The sequence below is a fragment of the Phragmites australis genome, chromosome 13, assembly GCF_958298935.1.
Source record: "Phragmites australis chromosome 13, lpPhrAust1.1, whole genome shotgun sequence".
Taxonomy (NCBI): domain Eukaryota; kingdom Viridiplantae; phylum Streptophyta; class Magnoliopsida; order Poales; family Poaceae; genus Phragmites; species Phragmites australis.
The window spans coordinates 28,961,425-28,975,784 of NC_084933.1; the positions used below are offsets into that span (position 1 = coordinate 28,961,425).

The 14,360-nt window shown below is 45.4% G+C and overlaps 3 protein-coding genes across 3 annotated transcripts; 1 reads left to right on the forward strand and 2 right to left on the reverse strand.

Annotated features, from left to right (window-relative positions):
• Positions 1–1,040: 1,040 nt before the first annotated feature.
• Positions 1,041–2,531, reverse strand: LOC133887869 (homeobox-leucine zipper protein HOX16-like). Its single transcript, XM_062327862.1, has 2 exons — positions 1,979–2,531; positions 1,041–1,876 (listed from the first exon to the last, which is right to left on the reverse strand). The coding sequence occupies exons 1-2, from the start codon at positions 2,063–2,065 to the stop codon at positions 1,379–1,381; spliced, it is 585 nt and encodes a 194-aa protein (XP_062183846.1). The 5' UTR covers positions 2,066–2,531; the 3' UTR covers positions 1,041–1,378.
• Positions 2,532–3,939: 1,408 nt separating this feature from the next.
• Positions 3,940–7,047, forward strand: LOC133888905 (BTB/POZ domain-containing protein At5g03250-like). Its single transcript, XM_062329293.1, has 5 exons — positions 3,940–4,182; positions 4,282–4,362; positions 4,825–4,894; positions 5,181–6,407; positions 6,496–7,047. Exons 2-5 carry the CDS (start codon positions 4,295–4,297, stop codon positions 7,045–7,047), a joined length of 1,917 nt encoding a protein of 638 aa, XP_062185277.1. The 5' UTR covers positions 3,940–4,182; positions 4,282–4,294.
• Positions 7,048–7,627: 580 nt separating this feature from the next.
• Positions 7,628–13,668, reverse strand: LOC133887916 (MICOS complex subunit MIC60, mitochondrial). The gene is made up of 12 exons (XM_062327931.1): positions 13,411–13,668; positions 13,268–13,331; positions 11,735–12,385; positions 10,970–11,056; positions 10,551–10,703; positions 10,239–10,316; positions 9,695–9,787; positions 9,475–9,594; positions 9,114–9,191; positions 8,813–8,992; positions 8,313–8,414; positions 7,628–8,112 (listed from the first exon to the last, which is right to left on the reverse strand). Exons 1-12 carry the CDS (start codon positions 13,419–13,421, stop codon positions 7,882–7,884), a joined length of 1,848 nt encoding a protein of 615 aa, XP_062183915.1. The 5' UTR covers positions 13,422–13,668; the 3' UTR covers positions 7,628–7,881.
• Between the last annotated feature and the right edge of the window lie 692 nt (positions 13,669–14,360).

Below are 14,360 nucleotides of genomic sequence, written 5' to 3' on the forward strand. Positions count from 1 at the left end.
CGTATGGATCTCTTAAGGGCGCATCACATGATAATTCACTTGTGCTTCCATCTACAATTAAGTATTTGAAAGCAAGTAGACTTTGGTACCATGTGGGTTAGTCACTTTAGTACCATATACCAACAAAGAAAGCAAGTAGATAAACAGTACAACATGTAGTATTTGAAACAACTGAATATTTCCTCGACAATTAAGTATACAAAATAACCAGTCCTTACCTTTTTAATACATATAATAACTTGAACAATAAGCGCAATTCAATGGTCGAAGGTACACAAACGCCCCCGGGGGGGGGGGGGGAGTGAGGATGGCCTTGTTCCTCAACCGGATCTTCGGCGACCACAACCGCGACGTGACACCGCCGTCCTGAACATGAACTGCCGCTTCAGCAATCAGAACCGAACCACACATGCATGCAAGTCGCCTCGTAACCTGACTGTTGCATTACATCCATGCTACGTAATAATATTAAGTATAAACTTTATATATATATATATATATATATATAACTTTATATATATATATATATATATATATATATATATATATATATAGGGCGCTGCTATTCTTAGCGCAGCGCTAAAAATAGCTATTTAACACCCCGGGCCACCTCACCAACTAGCCCCGAACCAACTAGTCCAAACCACCCCACCAACCAGGCTCCCAACCTGCAACCGTAATTTTACGGTTGCGGAAAATAATTTTACGGTTACGAACAATATATTTTTACGGTTACGAACAATGTGTTTTACGGTTGCGAATAACAATTCTACAGTTGCGGACAACATTTTTTTACGATCACGGGTTGATCGGGGCACGGGAAGGACTGGTCGCTAAATAACTATTCTTAGTTATTGTAACCGTTATTCTTTGTTATTGCACCTAGGGCACATCAGGTTTAGAACATAAAAGCAGTTGATTCAAGATTACCATACATTCATACCTCAATGTAATCAAATAGAAGGCCACATATATTTTTACGGTTACGAACAATGTGTTTTACGGTTGCAACCATAAAATATTGTTTAGTGATTGTCGATTGCCTCCATTCCACTATAGTAAATTTCACATATTGCAAACCGTAAAAATAGCATTCCTTCAACCGTAAAAAGGAAAATGCTTGGTCTTCGTAACCGTAAATTAGGTTTTAGCACCTGTATCACACGTTATTTCTCCCCCAGGCCGCTAACTTCTTGATCTCTTCTCATACACCAGACTGATTGGGATTAACGATATTAATTACCCAATTTTACCCCTAATATGCATGCATACACTTTCTTCATGATCATAGCTAGTGATTCACCATTACAGCAACGTTGCAGAAAGAAAAGGCATGATTTTCAACACAAGATTTGGCGCGCGGTGCAGGACAGGATGCCTAGTTCCACATCCACCAGCTGATCTGGCCGTTGTCGTCGTCCACGTGGTGGTGGGCCTGGCTGGCGAAGAGGGCGGCAGCGGCGGCGGGGTCGTCGGCGTAGTAGCTGCAGCCCTCGTCGTTGCAAGCGCCGTCGTCCTCCCCCGACTGGAATTCCCTCGCGCCGTGGTCCAAGGGACTCATCGCGTAGTCGTGGAACTGGTCGTCGCTGCCGGGGAAGTACGACTCCACGCTGCTGTCGACGGCGGCAGCGAGACAGCCACCGGCGCGGAGCAGCGCGTCCGCATCAACCACCGCGCTCCCGCTGCTGCCCGTGCTCAGCCTGTCCTCGGACTTCACCTGCTGCGCCTCTAACGCCGCGTCCGCCGCCGGCTGTTCATCGGCGTCGGCGGCCAGAGAGGCCTTCGCGTCCGCCAGCAACTCTGTGGCGTTAACGGCCGCGCCATCGCCGCCCTCTGCCGCCTCCTTCTCTTGCAGCTTCTCGGTCAACGACACCACCTTAATTAATTACCACAGCACAGATCGTCGACTCATCCATCAGTGACGTTCGAGACCATGGAAGAAAGCACGGTGCTAAGAGCGAGAGGAGTAGGAGGTTACCTGCGAGCGGAGGCACGGCAGTAGTCCCTGCCGTCGGCATCCATCGTCACCCACCGCCGCCGCCGATCTAGATCTAGATCTGAGCATAGGGTATGAGAGAGAGTTGGGTAGGAGAGAGACGTGGAATGGAAACTGGAATGAAATACGAGGAAAGAGGGGGTGGTTTCGTTTTTAAATTCACAGAGGTCGAGATTTTACGGTGCGGGAAGCGTCTATGTGTTTTTTACGGTTGCGGTTTATGACAACGTTAATCGGTAAAAAAATGAATCTATATACGATTACAATAACTAATGCATTATGGTTGCAATAACAAAGAATAACGGTTGCATGCTAACAAAGAATAACGGTTACAATAAGTAATGTATTACGGTTGCAATAACAAAGAATAACGATTGCAATAACAAAGAATAACGGTTACAATAACTAAGAATAGTTATTTAGCGACCAGTCCTTCCCGTGCCCCGATCAACCCGTGATCGTAAAAAAATGTTGTCCGCAACCGTAGAATTGTTGTTCGCAACCGTAAAACACAGTGTTCGTAACCGTAAAAACACATTGTTTAACCGTAAAATTATTGTCCGCAACCGTAAAATTACTGTTGCGGGCTGGGTGCCTGGTTGGTGGGGTGGTTTGGGCTGGTTGGTGTGGTGGGGCGGTGCGGCCGGGGTGTTAAATAGCTATTTTTAGCGCAGGGAGAAGAATAGACAATATATATATATATATATATATATATATATATATATATATATATATATAATAAGAATGTTACTGACTGAATACATCGGGAGTGATGCCGTATTTTGATTTTAGATGAGATTAAAAAAGAAGAAGGAGATTATAATTTTTTTATTAATTTTTATTAGTAAAATAAGTCTCATATCCGTAGCTGGTAAAAGACGAGGATTGATAGCAAAAGTGAGTAAATTATTTAAATTTTATAATTTTTTTATTAAATAGGTAAATAATTGTGAAAGAAATGGTATGAGAACTAACTGTTTTATATAATAGATATGCATGTAATTAGGAACAATTCATCTAAAAACACTATGAGCTGTTATTTAGTGAGTGAACAAGAGTGACTAAGGAAACGAACGGAGGGTGGAGACGCCAGGCATGGCAGGCGCGGTTCGGTCACTGATCACGACGCGGTTTTAGAGTCCACGCGCAACAGACGTCTAGGCGCTAATCTCGCCTAGGAAGAAGAAGCAGCGGTGGATGGATCATCTACCATGTGTTGTCACCTTCCTATTTCAATTTCTACTTGTGTAGCCTTTGCTGGCACGAACAACAACTAGCCTAGAGAAGGTAGCATGCGACGCATCTGAGCGGTTTGACATCTGATTGGCATTCATCGCCGGCCGGCTATAGCTAGAGATGCAAGTGAATGTCTAATGGTTGTAGATTAATGCTTAGTTTTTTTCTTCGCTTAGTTAAGTGAAAATAAATCTTTAGTTATTTTTTAATTTTAAGTTAACTTAATGATTAAAAATTACAAAACTTGTATCCTGCTGTAGCACACATCGCCTCTCAACTCTTGTTTCTTTGTCTTCCTCTCCTCCGTTCATCCTGGGCGATCTGATCAGGTCTATTAGCGAGGGCAAAGTCGGCAAACTCTTTTGTGCCACTTCCCTGTGCCCCGGGGAATCAGATCCACTGACTTCACCCACTGGTGAAGTCAGTGACTTCGAACGTCTGTAGACCGTTGGATCACAGATGGATGGATCAGATGAACTGCTACAGTATAACGGAACAGTAAAATGTGTACAGTAAATTAACGGAACTGTTGCTACAGTATTTATGCTACAGTAAATCGGCGTCAGAGAACTGTTCATCTACTCACGAATTACTGTTCACTCGTGACTTCATCCCGCTGAAGTCAGGGGATCCGGATCCGTGCCCCGGGACCCTAGGTACAGTACAAGACCGTTGATTTGACCTCGCGGCGTCGCCCCTGGCTGGTGGGCTCCCGAGGCGCGACTCAGCGGGAGGAAGCGCATCGCGCTCGGACTCGGCCGCTCGCTCCCACTCGCACGTCCCGACTCCTGCCTGGCTGACGCGCTCGGCCACCGATCGGGCGATCGGCGCCGGCGGCCGAGCCCAGAGGCGAGGCATACCGTACGTACGGGACTTCCACAGATTCTTGGGTGCCTGCGCATTGCGCAACCGTGGCGCCCTAGCCGATCCCGCAACCGGCGCTGGTGCAGGTGTAGGAATCAGTGCCACTCCCCGTTCTTGCTTGTCAATCTCGGCTCGGTGCCACCCCTCGATTTGATCGATCGTTGCGTTCCCGGAATTGTCCGTAGGAACGACTGGTTGATGGCGACGACGAAGGTGATCGGATCCAAACCATCCGATTGCTTCCAATTCCAAGACCCTAATACCTGGTATGTATTTTCCCTATCCCCTTGATTCCTCTTCCATCTCTGATGCGTTCTTGTTTCATGTGAGCTCAGCTGCATGCAGATCGGATAGACTTCTAACTGATCGGTTTCCGTATTTTTCTCTTCCTAGATGCATTCAGTCATCACAGTCGTCTTAATTGTAAATGTATCTCTGTCGTAGCGCGCATCGGCTACATAAATCTGACGAGAATCTATTCGCTTAAGACTGAACATCTTGTGGTAATTACAAGTTCATCGCCCATCCAAGCTCCCACATAATAATTCAGAGTCTGTCTTTCTGGTCAGATTCACATGTGTCCCTTGCCTTTTAGAAAACCTAAGTGACACTTCTGACAAAATCGAATGATTGGACAGAACAAAGCACTGCAGAATGCTTGATACTTTCCCTGCATTTTGACACTAGAAATGTTGCTGCTGTTGATTATCACAATGGAGCTGTTGCAGGATTTGCATGACTGAGCTTGTAAGCGATGTGGTCGTTGAAGTAGGAGAGATGTCCTTCCATCTCCACAAGGTACATCTCTTCCATCCTCTCGTTCTAGCTCCTCCTGCCTGATATTTTTTTCCAGTGTTCTATTGATGCTAAAAAGTTAGTTGAAAAAAAAAATGGTTACATGCTCAAACACTAAAACCCCATTTGCAACATTTTTGCTCCATGGCACTAGTGCAATACATGAATCATTTGATGATTTGATGTTCTACTTTCAGACTGTCAGATAGCCTGGGACTTTTTAGTATGCAGATTTTCATATACTGACATCGTGCGGCAAAATGTTGTCTGTGTTTTTCGTCTTGTTCAGTTTCCACTAATCAGCCGTAGTGGCACGCTGCAAAAGTTGATAAACGAGTCCACGGGCGACGACGACAACAAGCCGAGTACCGTGCGGCTGGACGACATTCCCGGCGGCCCGGAGGCCTTCGAGCTGGCCGCCAGGTTCTGCTACGACGTCAGAATGGAGCTGAACGCGGTCAACGTCGTGCCGCTGCGCTGCGCGGCAGAGCACCTCCAAATGACCGAGGACTACGGCGAGGGGAACCTCGTGGAGCAGGCCGAGTCCTTCCTCCGCGACGTGCTCGGCAGCTGGAACGACGCCGTGCGCGCGCTGCAGGCGTGCGACGCCGTGCTCCCGCACGCCGAGGACCTCCACATCGTGTCGCGGTGCATCAACTCACTGGTGAGCAAGGCCTGCGCCGACCCGACCCTCTTCGGGTGGCCGATGCTGGAGTACTACACGGCGAAGAGCCTCGAGGAGACGGTGATCTGGAACGGCATCAGCACCGCCGGGAAGCCGAGGTCGCCGGGCGCGGACTGGTGGTACAAGCAGGCGTTGTCGTTCAGGCTGCCGGTGTACAAGAGGCTCATCACGACGATGCGGTCCAGGGGCATGAGTCCCGAGAACATCGCCGGCTCGCTCATGCACTACGCCAGGCGGCACCTCTCCGGGCTGAGCCGGCACTCCGGCTACAGCGACGGCAGCCGCGGCGGCGCGTCGGGGACGACGACCGTGCTCTCGGACAACGACCAGAGGGTCCTCCTGGAGGAGGTCGTCGCGCTGCTCCCGGCCGAGAAGGGCGTCGCCACGACGCGGTTCCTGCTCGGCCTGCTCCGCACCGCGACGATCCTGCACGCCGGCGCGGCGTGCCGAGACGCGCTGGAGAGGAGGGCCGGCAACCAGATGGAGGAGGCCGCGCTGGAGGACCTCCTGATACCCAACACCGGCTACTCCGCGGAGACGCTCTACGACGTGGACTGCGTGCAGCGGATGCTGGAGCAGTTCATGATGGCGAGCACGTCGGCGTTCGCCGCGTCGCCGGAGATCACGGACGAGGGACAGCTGGTCGACGCCCCCTCGGTCGAGCTTATGCCGGTCACCACGGTGGCCAAGCTCGTCGACGGCTACCTCGCGGAGGTCGGGACGGACACCAACCTCAAGCTGTCCAAGTTCCAGACCATCGCCGCGCTCGTACCTGACTACGCCCGGGCAATCGACGACGGCCTCTACCGCGCCATTGACATCTACCTCAAGGTAAATCGACTATTCTTGGGCTGCACCCGAGTCTTGACTCTTGAATCGATCCAGTCGTATGATCACCGTGTCTGTGGCGCGCATGCAGGCGCACCCGTGGCTGACGGACTCGGAGCGGGAACACCTGTGCCGGCTGATGAACTGCCAGAAGCTGTCACTGGAGGCGTGCACGCACGCGGCGCAGAACGAGCGGCTGCCGCTGCGGGTGATGGTGCAGGTGCTCTTCTTCGAGCAGCTGCGGCTGCGCACCACGGTGGCCGGATGGTTCTTTGTGTCCGACAACGCTGACCAGGGCTCCAGCTCCGATAACTGCGTGCTGTCGAGGAGGAGCGGCGAGCTGGATTTCGCGGCAGTGTCGGAGGAGACGGACGAGGAGGGCTTCACGGCCCGGCACGACGAGCTGTCATCGGCGATGAGCGCGGAGGAGATCCGGCAGAGGGTGTCGGAGCTGGAGGAAGAGTGCTCGAGCATGAGGCAGGAGATACACCGGCTGGGGAAGCCAAAGAGCGCCTTGAGCCAGCTGTTCCAGAAGCTCGGGCTCGGCAAGAGGTCGTCGTCGCGGCAGCGAAAGCAGCAGACGCCGCAGCTGCCGCCAGGCTCGAGCGACAAGAGGCGCAGGTCCTTGGATTTGGGGTGTTAAGATGGGAAGGCTTACACGTGTGTTTGTTTGTTTGATGTTGTTTTTGAGATGTACTTAGTTATGATGATGAACTCGCCTTGTAGGTAGAAAGCGAATTGATTCATTCCTTCTCTTTTTCACACTTCATAAATTTCAGTTGTCTAAAATCAACAGTGGTGCTCAGGCGACGAGTTAGGAAAGGTTTTTTTTTTTGGTTTAGAGGATTTCATGGATTCGACAGGGGTGGGCAACAAGTTAGGCAAGGTGTTTTTGGGTTTAGAGGATTTCATGAATTCGATAGGGGTGCTCAGGACGAGTTAGGGAAGGTTTTTTTTTTGGGGGGGGGGGGGGTAGCTGTTGCTTTAGATGTAAGCACTGTTCCTTGGATTTCGACAGGCAATGTTGAAGATCTCTCAACTCGAATTTTTTTAATTCCATTTGCAACCACTTCCCGACAGGAGCCGTTCGCTAACTCCATACTAGACCCTTTTGTGGACAGCTACACGACTAGCCATCCTTCCACAAAACCGACATGATAACCCAAAGTGGTGATGTCACCGTAGCCTGTACGAGGGAGATTAATTTGCAGAAAAAATGGCAATTCGATCCAAAAGTATGCTTTAACTAGCCACTAAAATATGGGAACAGCCAGTAGCTACAGAACAAAACTTATTAGCTCTGTTTACAGGGGGAAATTAGGGTCCCACTTGAAACGGAGTGGCTCTATAGCATCTAATTTTCGTATTCATCATCCATGTATTTGCAACATGGTCTGGGAACATACGTTTGCAGTGTACTGAAACCAGCAAATCAGCAAATGCCGTTGAGTAAAGGAAGAAAAGATGACGGTCAAAATCACGAGAATGTGGTCGAAGAAGCACAAGCATGAAGGAGAGCAAGCGTCTGCTCTGCGATTGCGAGTTTTCTTGCCTGTTTCACCCACTCGGTAGCTATTTCCTCTGCTTCGCTTCCATGTAACCCTCCTTCCAGGGCCTCGGCTGCTGTACTCAAGTCTCCATCCACAATCAAGCTTTCCACCCTATTTATAAGAGACTCGATACCATCTCCAGATTTATCCTCTTTAATCTGAAAACCAATGGAAGGATTAGAAACTCAGTTTGAACTCCTAACAATGACTCACCACCGCAGGTAGTCAGGTACTACGATTCCTAAAGGAGGCAATACAGCGCCTGGCCTTAAAAGTTGAACTGAGATAATGCTATTGATTTCAATAGCATTATAAATCAATCGACTGTTGTTAATCAGAAAATTCTAATTGTATTCACCTTGATGGAAGAAGCAACACGAGCAACAGCATGAGTCAGGATTCCACCACCACCAGCTGGTATAAGGCTGAAATGTCTGATAGTTTCCTTCAAGGAATTAAACTGCAACAAAAAGTTATAGTCAATCAGATATTCAGCTATTGGTAACTTAACTGATTTTTTTCTCGACAAGCATTCATGACAAGGTTGAAAAACAGAAACTGCCCAGTATCCAGCCCCCAAAAGGCCAAAACCGGTTGGGTTTGCGGTTTTGTGATTGAAGTGTAAGAAAATGTCAGGGTTCAGAAAACCAGAAACTGGCCTGTTCAGGTTTACCGGCCGGTTCTTCAGAGCCCTGTTCATGACAGTACCTTGATGCATAATAAGCATATTGGTACAAGAAATGTTATAAATTCTATTTAACCACTGTAAATATTAAATAATCAATTCAGAACAATAAGGTGTGCAGTTGTCTTATATGAAACAGTAGTACATTCATTCATTGCATCACAAGGACATACCTTTTGTTTCAACTCCACTCGGGTGTCTGATCCATAATCTAAAACATCTTCCGGAAGCGACGAAAGAGCCAGTTCTAACAGTGAATCTTTGTCAATGCCTTCAATAGATTTACGCAATAGGTCCACCTCTGACCGGATTGGTGATCCACTGGACAAAGCTTGTTCCAAAGCAAGAGTACCCTGCACAAAAAATTAAGGATTCTGTCATTATGAAGCCGGAAAGAAGAGGATAAGATGGTAATTAAGCTTTCAGGAGTTAGAACTTGGAAGCAAGCACATAAGTGGGTTCGTGGTAACTTACCAGAGCAAGCTTATGAACAGAATGACTCTGCCTAGCCTCTTCAGATCGTGCATAGAATGCCATACACAACGCATCTATCTGAAACAGAAGCGAAAACAGGCCATAAGCAAGTGAAGCAAGCTGAAATTCTGCATAAATTGTTTTTCTATCAATTAAACATACATGATGTTGCACAGCTTTAAAGGCATGTTTGGGTTAGTGACATTTGTTGTCGTGACTCAAATTTGGCTTTGCACACCGAGTGCCAAATTTGAGATGTGCCACTAACCCAAACATGCCTTAAAAGCTGAGCAACAGCATGTAAACCACTACTATTTAGAATACTGCAGGTCGTAAATAAAAAGATTGCATAAATACGTACGTTGAGATTTGCTTCAGCAATCTGTTCAATCTGGGATGCTTTCTCTTTTGCAACAGCCGCAGCCAGTTCAGCTTTTGCTAACTCTTGAACCTTCTCGATTTGTTGGCTTGTTTCCTCTTCCTGTTAAATTAGCAGTACTCAGGTCAGTTACTTAATGAATTAACATAAATAGAGTAGATAAGTTATAGTAGATACTAGATACAGAGCAAATCTGACAGACCTTCCTCTGCAGCTCATCTCGCAATTTTTGTTCGGTTTTTTCTTGAAGTTCCTTTATCGAAGCAGCATACTTCAATTTTTCTTTCTTCAACTCCTGAGAACATCAAAATAATTGAAAACACCAGGAAGCTAAAGATTTCAGCAGAAATTAAATGCAACAAGAGATGCCAGTCTAGCTATACTAAATAAAGTGGAGAATACCATGCATGTTGTACAACGAATATTCTGCATTTTTGTTTTAAACAAAAGATAATTGGAAAAAATTAGCTTCTAAGTATTACACCCTCCCTCCCGTGGTATCTAACATTTGAAACTTCAAATATACATATATGTGTACATATCCAGAGTGCGACATGGAAACAATATCATTACATTGTCATAAAATACTTCGTGATGCAATTATTTAATTGTGACGGTCGACGTCTCACATTGAAGGCAATGGAAAGTAGAAGACTGTCTACATCTCGGAACATATGGCAGCATAGTATGGAACAGAATCAGATTGGAAGTTATAGTGAAACTCAAAATACCATGTTGCCTCATACCTTATCCAGAATTGCTGCCTCTTCTGCGTACATAAGTTCCCGGGCCCTAGTGTCCTTCAGCTCCTTTTCATATTTCTCCTGAGAAAATGCAAAGCATAACACAATAAAGTTTGGTATTGACAAGTGTGTAATTTACTTTTAGCAGTGGTTTGTGAACCACTGAAAATCCATGACAAATACAAAAGTTTGATACAAGGAAATGATGAAGATGATATTGTAAACCACAAAGGCAAAACTAGTGTTCAACCTTTTATCTGCAGCAAATAAAGGCCATAACCAAGCACAAACATAAAATGTAAACAAATGACATACCTTCAACTTCCTTTTCTCTTCTGCATACATGTGAGCATCTGCATCTGCCTGCCTTTTTTCAGCAGCATGGATAGCCTCTATGATATCAAGTACAATTTTTCCGTCGTCAGAAGTTTTTTCACAAACTTCATCACTTCTAGTTTCCTCAGCAGTCTGTTAAAAAAAAAAGATAAAAAGGCTTATCATACAAATAAACGTGGAAGAAAATAGTTTAAGTGTCATCAAGTTATTTCTAGCAATAACTTTGCTGGTCGAAAGCCTTTCAAGAAATTTCCATTTATACGGGATCTAGGCATAATTCCCAATCCATTCTATATAGAATTCTTTTCATTCTATCACAAAATAACATAAAAACAAAACATTCGATTCTTATAATCAATATTGTTACAGTCCAGCTTTCTAAAGACACAAGAACTTACTGTGTCTTTAGAAACACCAGGTTCATCTTGTAGTAAATACGTCTCAGCAAGAGATTTCTGTTCAACTGCATCAGCCCCTGAGGGATCCTACAAACAAGGATAGATTCAATACGATAAGTGTAACTGTCTCAAATTCAATAATCAGAAATACAATCATCGACCAAAGTGAAAGCAAGACAGTACAGAAGAAGAGTTTGGCAAGATCTGTTCTATATGGAAACTACAATAGGTGGGCTGCTGTAGTGATGACGATGAAACAAAAGAGTAGCTTCTGACAGTGTAAGGCAAGTTAAACTGTATGGGATCTTCACTGACAAAACAGACAGCTCTGGTAGTTCTCCAGTTGAAAGGCCTATAATTCAAAACCCTACAATCCAAAGCTGTTCAAGTCTTCAAGAGTGCCAGCTGAATTATCGAGTTAAATAGTCAGAAACATAGATAGATGCAACCATGCAACAACAAACTGTGGCACTTGCACACTATGCAAGCATACCTAACCGGTTTATGTAAACCAAACTACAAGAGGAGTTCATTTGCATTTGCACTTCTAGGAATTTATAAGATAAACAGGCCTTTAGTAAATCATAACTCAGTACAGAATCCAGATATGCTGGCAAAACAACATTATAATCCTTTTTACACTCATGGAATCTATTTGAAGTGCAATTTAGAATATTAGGAAATAAAAGATATTATCCTCTGCCAATCAACATGCAAACAATATGATAAGGAAACACATGTAATGACAGCAAAAAGAATTTTAACCTTTGGTTTGTCTGCACCTGCGAGGAAATCATGGTAAGGACTAACAGTTGTTGGGCTCGACTGTACTGGTGAAATGGTGCTGTCTATCTTTTCACTTTGTTGCTCATGAGGAACTTCGCCTGCTACCTTATCATCAACAACAACTGGGTTTACCTCAACAGCAGGAGCCTCTTGAGATGGTAGTTTAGTATCAGATCGATGCTTTAGGGTTCCTGTTTCCTTTTCTTCTGCAGGAATAGGATGCTCCCCATCAGTTGGAATCATTGGTGCACCCACCCCTTCACTTGGAAGGTTCTTTGGAATATGAGCCTCATTTTCAGTATCTTGAACAATCTCAATGTTTGGTTCTGACATGATTTGCGTCTGGTCAACCTTTTGTTCAGAAGGAACCTTCAGATCTTCATACCTCTTCACGACATCTTGCTCTTTAATGCTAGAAGGCAATTTTATATCCTTAAATTGAAGATCTATATAGCCAGCTTGATAAGCACCCATGGCTGCAGCACCAACCACCAGAGTTCCAAGCACAAACTTTGGAACATTGCTTCCTGACTGAGAAGGTTCTTTTTGAGGGCCAGGGACAGTGTTCTGTGTTGAACTCTTCTGAGATGCCTTTGTCGACTTGCTTCTGGATCTAAGGAATGCTGGGCTCTGGACTTGATAAATAGGTCATTTTGTTAATTCCATTGAAAACATATACTGTCAGGACGGAAGTGTTTCATGACAGCAATAGAAAGAAGAAAGCAAACAACAACAGGATATAGTCGGTACCCTACATGGTAAATCAAACGGACTACAGGCATTTGCAGAATAAGACAAAAGAAATACTATTAGGATTAACCAACAAATAAGAATATTCACATGTGACATCACTCCACTCTAAGTGGGAAGTTTTTCTTTATACCACATTAAGCTTAAGCAAAATTAGAACCAATAACAACACAACAATATGAAACATCAGGGAACAGTTGTGAGGTCTCATAGCAAAATAGATTATTTTAATTAAGCAGATAAAACATTTCTATAATCTGTATGAACCAAAAGTTCCTACTGACAAATCAAGTCAGTATAGGCCAATGAACAATCACACGCAACTGTCCTTTAATAGTAGACACAACATCTGTAACACTCAATATGGAATGCCTAAACTAAACATAACATGTGATTGATAGTATTTCCGTATCCAATAAGTAGACATTACCATTAGTTAGACTTCTCCCATCATCCTAAGACCTCCTAAGACAGGCGAACAAGGAGATTACCACAGATGTCACAGCATTTTGCTCCAAATAATCCTTGCTCCGTTAATTCGATCTCAAATCACAGAAACGCTAACATTACCTACCATATACTATTACCAACATCAGCAGCATTTCCAAACTAATCAAGCCAGCAACAATCTAATTAACTAATTCACCACTTCAAAAGTGTCCTGGCTAAGCTTCTACGAACAAACGATTTTCGAACACAGCAAGCAAATCTGGGAACAAACAGTCTGATCAATTGACAACCAGCGGAAACGGAACCGCGTACCTCGCCGGAGATCGGTCTGGGGACCCTCGTGAGAGACCGCAGCGAGTGCAGATCCCGCACGCACCTGCAATAGCAGATAGAGCCGAGCATTAGGCACCGAAACCCTAGTTTGGTGGGGTGAGTACCAAAGTCAGTGCCCGTACCGGCGCAGCATGGCGGGCGATGTCAGTGGAGACTACCGCCCCTTGTTCTTCTCGCCGCTGGGGTGAGGCCTGAGGGTGAGGAGGTGGAGGGGCGCTCGAGCGACGCTGCTCCGGCGGGGGCGGGAGGAGAGGAGATGGCGGAGAGGGGCCGAGTGCGGTGCGTCGTCGGGCGGCTTCCCGAATGAACGCGTGCAGACAGAGTTGGGGATTGTTCAGGTAAACAGGGGAGGAGGAAGATCTGGGCTTCAGCTCTCAGCTTACCTTAAATCTCATATTTGTAGATCAATCAACATAAAGTGATTTAAATCTTTATTTTTAAATTAAAATAAAAATAAAATAGCTTGTCCAAACAGTTTTGGTATATATTTATAACTCCAGCTCTATATATTTTTATAGCTAGAAATATTCAGCATCAAAAAAATTTAGAGTTGGAGACATACTAAACAGGGCCTAAATCGCAAGACTTGATAGGGTTTTTTTCCCCCTCTGAGATGGAACTGTGGAAGATATGGTAGCCAAAAAAAAATCGAAATCCTCACCGTCAAGTAATTTGGAAGAAAAAAGAGGAACAAGCGCACAGAGATGCAATCACGCAAAGCATGGTTAAACATCTTTCAGATCAAATCCTTCGTGGCCATTCAATTTTTTTTAACAAAACAACGACCTTTGGTCTAATTCATAACATATCGAGTCTATCTGTTTTCACAAATCACGTTTTTGTTTGACAAAATGGCACAAGTTTTTGGGACATATGTACTGCTTAAAGAAAATCAAGAGAATCGGCAGTACTTTACGATCCTCTCGTTACCGATGGCCATATTCACATGCCAACATGCCAACCCATTAACCGAGCCCACGATCCCAACCCATTAACCGAGCCCACGATCACGAGGTGCCTTCTACTCTTACCGCTGTTCCGCACGATTGAGCAAAGGCACGGACCGCAGAGC